The 7181-nt window shown below is 43.5% G+C and overlaps 1 protein-coding gene across 16 annotated transcripts in view; it reads right to left on the bottom strand.

Moving 5' to 3' along the window:
* The window catches only part of LOC137368959 (teneurin-3), an 891767-nt gene that overhangs the window by 75277 nt on the left and 809309 nt on the right, over window positions 1–7181 (bottom strand). For all 16 annotated transcript variants that reach the window (XM_068029337.1, XM_068029332.1, XM_068029334.1 and 13 more), the window contains one exon: window positions 2446–2662. In XM_068029337.1, coding sequence (XP_067885438.1) covers window positions 2446–2662 — 217 coding nt within the window. The remainder of the gene's footprint in view (window positions 1–2445; window positions 2663–7181) is intronic.

The following is a 7181-nucleotide window of genomic DNA, read 5'->3' as shown; positions in this document are numbered from 1 at the left end:
TTGTTAGCTATATTCAAAGCTGTATTTGTGACCCCATTTTTACAGATCATTTGTCTTAGATTTAAGCAGACATTAGCTTGTGATTGCACAGTAATCTCATTCTGCACTAAGCCTATCCAAAAGAATTTCCAAACAGACTGAAATGCCTTTGAAATGAGTAAGAAGAAAATTCAGAATTTTGGAAGCATATTAATAGGTTAGGACAGATCTGACTTGCCATGGATCTACCTATACTGTGGGTGCTGTATTTACCTACATAACAAAACTGATTGCACCTCAAAAATAGTTCATTGGCTGTGAAACACTTTGAGACGTCCTGGGAACCACAAGCCACAATGTAAATGCAAATGGTTTTTCTTTCTTACTCTGACTTCACTTTCATTTACAAATATTTTGCTGACAGCTCTCTTAATGTCTTGGTGCAAGATTGTCCAACCTTTTGGAGCTGGGGTCAGATCTATAAGGCACAGTCATCGGGAGGGTTGCATACAATTAAAACACTTTGTGGTCAGGCAGAATCACAGTTTAACAGCATTGCCAACATAACCACTTTCTTTTTCGTGAAACATTTCCACACTTTAATCAACAACATAAGAATGCAAGAAATATGAGCAGGAAAAGGCCGTACAGTCCCTCGAGTCTGTTATGCCATTCAATAAGACGGTGGCTGACCTTCAACCTCAACTCCTCTTTCCTGCCCTACCCCCATCTCCCCGTAGTGTCCAAAACTCTATTGAGCACAATCTTGAATGTACTCAACAAATTTGAAGCTCTTATCAGTAAAAATTTGACTTCCCCCTCATTTGCTAAAAATCCCAACAACCTATATGCTAAAATTCAGTTCCTCCCATGCCCCTACCATGTATACCAACACTTTGTACATTATCTATATTTTTGCTCTTAATAGAATCATACAGCACAGAAGACCATTCAGCCCATAGTGCCTGTGCCAGCTCTTTGAAAGATCTAACCAATCAGTCCCACACTCCTGCTCTTCCCTCTAGCCTGTGATTTTTTTCCTTTGCAAGTATATATCCAATTCCCTTTTGAAATTTACTCTTGAAACTGCTTCTACCACCGTTTCAGGCAGATCAGAACAACAAACTGAATAAAAGACATTTCTCCTCATCTCAGCTCTGCTTCTTTTGCCAGTTATCTTAAACTTATGCTCTCTGGTTACCAACCATCCTGCCAGTGGAAACAGTTTCTTTTTATTTTCTCTGTCAAAACCCTTTGTTATTTTGAACACCCCTATTAAATCTTCTCCTGTCTCTGCTCTGAAGAAAACAATGCCAGCTTCTATAGTCGCAAGAAGACCCACATCCCAGGTATTTACTGGCCTGGCCTGTTCAGCTCCGCCAGCCACCCACTATCTTGTTCTACAGCCCGCCATGGCTCACCGACAAGTGCTCCCTGTCACTCCTGTTGTTGCCTTTTGAGGATTTAGTTAGGTTCAATGTTTTAGGTTCAATCCCTGATCTATGTTGAGTTAGCCTATCTTAACCGAAGGAACATTGGGATGTTTTAATTAACCTCGGTGCTCTTGAATAGTGGAGGAGGCAGGCTGGTGAGGGTAAGGGACGTATCAGCCAGAATTGCTGCTCCTCATCACTATCTAAAGGTTCCAGCTGGAAAGTAGAGTGACTGGCTGAGGACAGGCTTCGACTCAGCTAATAGTCACTGTCCATTTTGATGTGAAGAATGAGCACTTGCGTGAAGTATCAGTGGATTACTGATACCTGTGTGGCTGCATCCAAGCTATGAGTCAGCATCAGTGGTACAGCAGAGGAGAACAGAGCAGCAAATAACGAAATGCAAAGCAACACCAGAAATATGCCACCCTGTGAATGCCTCAGTTGAAATGTTAACAATATAGGAAAAGAATAACTTACATTTATATAGTGCCTTTCACAACCTCAGGACATCCCAAAGAGTTTTACAGCAAACAGAAGTGTAGTTACACAAACATAATGGGTCAAATAACCAGTTAGCTTGTTTGTGTCAGCATTGGTCAGAGGGACAAATCTTAGCCAGGATACTTCACCTGCTCTTCTGTGAATAGGGCACTGGGACATTTTACAGCAATCTGAACAGGGCCTCCTTTCACTGTCTCATCTGCAAGATAGTACATCTGATACATCTGACCCTCCCTCTGCACTACATTGAAGTGTTAGCTGAGATTATATGCTGTGGTCATGGAGTGGGTCTTGAACCCACAACTGTTTGATTCATAGACATAAGTACTACCATTGAGCCAATCTGACAGCCTTGCTACAAGAGCTGGAAGTGTTTTTTTTATGGCATAAAGCAACAATTCAAAATGTGCTTGAGGAATGAAAAATAGTATGGACAAACTCTCTTATTACAGTTCACCAAAATAGACAACATACTACATCATTGTGTGATTGGATTTATCTGCGTTCATTTCAGCACTGACAGACTAACCTCCTGTTGAAAGGATTTTCTCCAGGTAAGACATGACTGCTGTCTGGTCCAATAAGAAACTTGATTCGATCATGGAAAGACCTGGCAGCTTGCTGAGAGGGTGGCTGCTGGCTTTGACCAATAATGTCCAGCGGGTCAGGTGATCCGCGGCAATAGGGCTGGTTCTGGCAGGAACTGTGTAAGCAGCAGTCAGGATCCATACAGTCGATCAGTCCATCTGCAGAATGGAAAAGCAGTCAAGTGAGAAATATGTGCTCGCCATTGTTCAACCACAGCTGAAGAGCTTGAACTGTCGGATTGCTGTCTTAACTCAAGTCCAAAGACAGCACAGTAGAGCAGCAAGCAAACAGTTACATCAATATTCATTTATAGACAGCAAGAGCCTTGTGTGAATGTTAACATACGTACATTTAATAGTTCCTTTGTTTGCAGTTTGAACCCACTTCAGTTTAATGCCTTGGTTAAAGTAACAGAAAAAGGACATCATTGTTGACAATAATATTCACCTAAGTGTAATCTCAAGCTGCATTTTTAAAAATTCTGACACGTGGATTTGCAGAAGAAGCAGGCATATCATGAGCATCTTAGTGGGATGTATTTAAGCGCGCTGCAGAACATGCAGCACTCCTGAAGTAGTAATTTGTCTTTTGCTTTCAGATGTTGATCAATGTGGGGTGAGGAGTGTGTGGGTGGCAGGGATGGGCGGGGGGAGAAGTTGGTGCCAGTGACAGAAACTCCTCCTGTTGACAATTTTGGCAAACAACAAAAGCCAGTGTGATTACAAGAGAGGAAATCACATTTTGTAGTCACGTCAACCATTTTGCCAAGATTATCATTAATTTCGGTCCTCGGCTCTGTATTTCTAGCATCTGTACGCCCAGATTTTAAGCATTTGTGCTTTTCATTTTACTTTAAGTGTTCAAGTGAGGTTGATGCTTTGTTCAGTTTTTCTCCTCAATAATCCAATGGCGTTTGTACGTAATAAAAAAACCCCATTAAATTGTGTATAACAATGGACTGCTAATAAGTGGTTCAAAACTAATTCAATACAACAGCTTAAATAATTTTCATAAGATATGGAGAGAGTTCTAATGCTTCAGGAAGACTGAACGCTTTGTGATATTGAGAGTAGGAGCTGATATTTGCTTTCCTTTGCCCATATTCAGATTTGCAACCATCCATCTGGTCTTATTCCTTGAATGATCTGTATGTGAACTTGGAGGACTTTGCTTGCCTGGGAAATAACATTAGGTGAGCAGAGGAAAAGGGAAAACCTGAAGTTGGAGCAGGAACCTTTAATCTTGCCCTAGTATTTTTCTTCAATAAACTCTTTCATGACTGAAGTTGACTATTAGGGGGCCTAGGTGGGAGGGAACCTCACTTTCTCAATTGCATACTTGAAAAATTAATCTGATAGCTTCCCTTTTGTCTCAAGAAATATTCTGCGAACTGAATGCTCAATATAATTTTTCATATTATTGTGATTATTAAGAAAAATGCCCCTGGTTTGTGCACCTAGCCTTGTTTGCAAAGGGAGATGATGTTTGCTGCTTGAAGTTGGCTGCAGAGTAAATACAACTGCAGCATGGAGAGAGTTAAATTTTTTTGCAGTACTAATGCTGCACAATTCTTTCCCTCAGGAAATATATGAGAGAAGGAGAGAAAGAGGCACACTCAAATTTAGTCATTCATCTTTGTTAGCTTATGTAAAGCAAATGTACATCTGGCACGTAGTCTGCAGGTCATAAAACAGCAAGAGATTGACACCCGCAGAACTAATCAGCTGAAAATGCATTTATACAAGCTCCTCCGAAAACATCAATCAGAAACAAGAATCTCATTTTCAATGGCTGGGAACAAGCCTGAAGTGCTGGTTATTTTTCGATGGAGTTTATCAACTACTTTCCTGAGTGAGTGACGGATGACTGTGGAACTGTTTTCCCATGACTTGAGAAGATATTCATTACTTGATACCCTCATATAGCCAGCATTGTTTACTGTCACTTACTTGGTTGCACCACAGTTTATTGGAAAGGCTGGCCTCTAATGCATAACATGGCAATGGAATACTTGGGCTCCCGTGCTCATGACAGAAACCCATGTACTGAATCTGTTTTGATTGATAGGGTAATCCCTGTCCCACCACCTGGCCACAACCAACAAAACACCCTTCACTCTGAAACATATCACCCTCCGATACCAATATGTACAACTGTTCCTACTGACATATTGCATCACTGTGTCCTCCTACAAATACAGTGTTAGTGTAAACTTTTTTTTATTTGTTCATGGGCTGTGAGCATCAGTGGAAAGCCCATCCTTAATTGCCCTTGAGAAGGTGGTGGTGAGTGGCCTTCTTGAACTGCTGCAGTGCCTAATGTGTAGGCACACCAACAGTGCTGTTAGGAAGGGAGTTCCAGGATTTTGACCCAGCGACAGTGAAGGAATGGCGATATTGTTCCATGTCAGGATGCTGTGTGTCTTGGTAGGGAACTTGTAGGTGGTGGTGTTACCAATTGTCTGCTGCCCTTGTCCTTCTAGGAGGGAGAGATCGCGAGTTTGGAAGATGCTGTCGAAGGAGCCTGGGCGAGTTGCTGCAGTGCATCTTGGAGATGGTACACACTGCTGCCACTGTGTGCTGGTGGTGGAGGGAGTGAATGTTTAAGGTGGTGAATGGGGTGCCAATTAAGTGGGTTGTTTTGTCATGGATGGTGTCAAGCTTCTTGAGTGCTGTTGGAGTTGCACCCATCCAGGCAAATGAAGAGTATTTCATCACACTTCTGAGTCATGCCTTGGACAGTCTATAGATAGTCAGGATATGAGTAACTGACCTCAGAATTCCCAACCTCTGACCTCTTGTAGCCACAATATTTATGTGGCTGGACCAGTTAAGTTTCTGGTCAACGGTAACCCCCAGGATGTTGGTGCTGGGAGATTCAGTGATGGCAATGCCATTAAACGTCAAGGGGAGATGGTCATTGCCTGGCACTTGTGTACCACGAATGTTATTTGCCACTTATCAGCCCAAGCCTGAATATTGTCCAGGACTTGCTGCATATGGACATGGACTGCTTCAGTATCTGATGTGTTGCAAATATACTGAACACTGTGCAATCTTCAGTGAACATCCCCACTTCTGACCTTATGATGGAAGGAAGGTCATTGATGAAGCAGCTGAAGATGGTTGGGTCTAGGACATTAACCTGAGGAACTCCTTGGGCTGAGATGATTGGCCTCCAATAACCACAATCATCTTCCTTTGTCCAATCATTGGAGAGTTTTCTCCCTGATTCCCATTGACTTCAATTTTGCTGGGGCTCCTTAATACCACACTCAGTCAAATGCTGCCTTGATGTCAAAGGCAGTCACTCTCATCTCACCTCTGGAATTCAGCTCTTTTGTCCATGTTTAGACCAAGGTTGTAAACAGTTCTGGAGCTGAGTGGAGCAGATTGTTGCTCTATAAGTGCCGTTTGATAGTACTGTTGATGACACCTTCCATCACTTTGCTGATGATTGAGAGGATGCCGATGGGGCAGTAATTGGTCAGATTGGAATTATCCTGCTTTTTGTGGACAAGACATACCTGGGCAATTTTTCACATTGTCGAGTAGATGCCCGTGTTGTTGTAGCTGTACTGGAACAGCTTGGCCAGGGGCACGGCTAGTTCTGGAGCACAGGTCTTCAGTGCTTTTGCTGGAATGTTGTCAGAGCCCAAAGCCTTTGCAATATCCAGTGCCTTCAGTTGTTTCTTGATATCACGCGGAGTGAATCGAATTGTCTCAAGACTGGCATCTGTGATGGTTGGGATCTCAGGAGGAGGCCGAGATGGATCATCCACTCGGCACTTCTGGCTGAAGGTGGTTGCAAATGCTTCTGCCTTTTCTCTTGCAATGATGTGCTGGGCTCCACCATCACTGAGGATGGGGATGTTTTCGTGCCTCCCCCTCCGATTAGTTGCTTAGCTGTCCACCATTCCCGACTGGACTGCAGAGCTTTGATCTGAACTGTTGGTTGTGGAATCGCTTAGCTCTGTCTATTGCATGCTACTTCCACTGCTTAGCTTGCATGTAGTCCTGTGTTCATCAGGTTGGCACCTCATTTTGAGGTATGCCTGGTGCTGTTCCTGGCATGCTCTCCTACACTCCTCACTGAACCAGGATTGGTCTCCTGGCTTGATGGTAATGGTAAAGTGAAGGAAATGCTGGGCTTGTGGTTGAATACAATTCTGCTGCTGTTGATGGCCCACAGCTCCTCATGGATGCCCAGTTTTGAGCTGCCAGATCTGTTTTGAGTTTATCCCATTTAGCACGGTGATAGTATCTCACAACATGTTGGAGGTTGTCCTCAATGTAAAGATGGGACTTGGTCTCCAAAAGGACTGTGTGGTGGGCACTCCTACCAATACTGTCATGGACAGATGCATCTGTGACAGGTAGATTGGTGAAGACGAAGTCAAGGAGGTTTTTCCCTCTTGTTGGTTCCTTCACCACCTGCCATAGGCCCAGTCTGGCAGATATGTCTTTCAGGACTCGGCCAGGTCGGTCAGTAGCAGTGCTTCGGAGCCACTTTTGGTGAAAGACATTGAAGTCCCCCACCAGAGTACATTCTGTGCCCTTGCTACTCTCAGTGCTTCTTCCAAATGGTGTTCAACATCAGCTGAAGGAGGGCGGTAGGTGGCAATCAGCAGGAAGTTTCCCTGCCCATGTTTGACCTGATGCCATGAGACTTCATGGG

Source organism: Heterodontus francisci, chromosome 4 (assembly GCF_036365525.1).
Source record: "Heterodontus francisci isolate sHetFra1 chromosome 4, sHetFra1.hap1, whole genome shotgun sequence".
NCBI classification, from domain to species: domain Eukaryota; kingdom Metazoa; phylum Chordata; class Chondrichthyes; order Heterodontiformes; family Heterodontidae; genus Heterodontus; species Heterodontus francisci.
The sequence above is the reverse complement of the archived record's forward strand: the minus strand, read 5'-3'. Positions and strand labels throughout refer to the sequence as shown.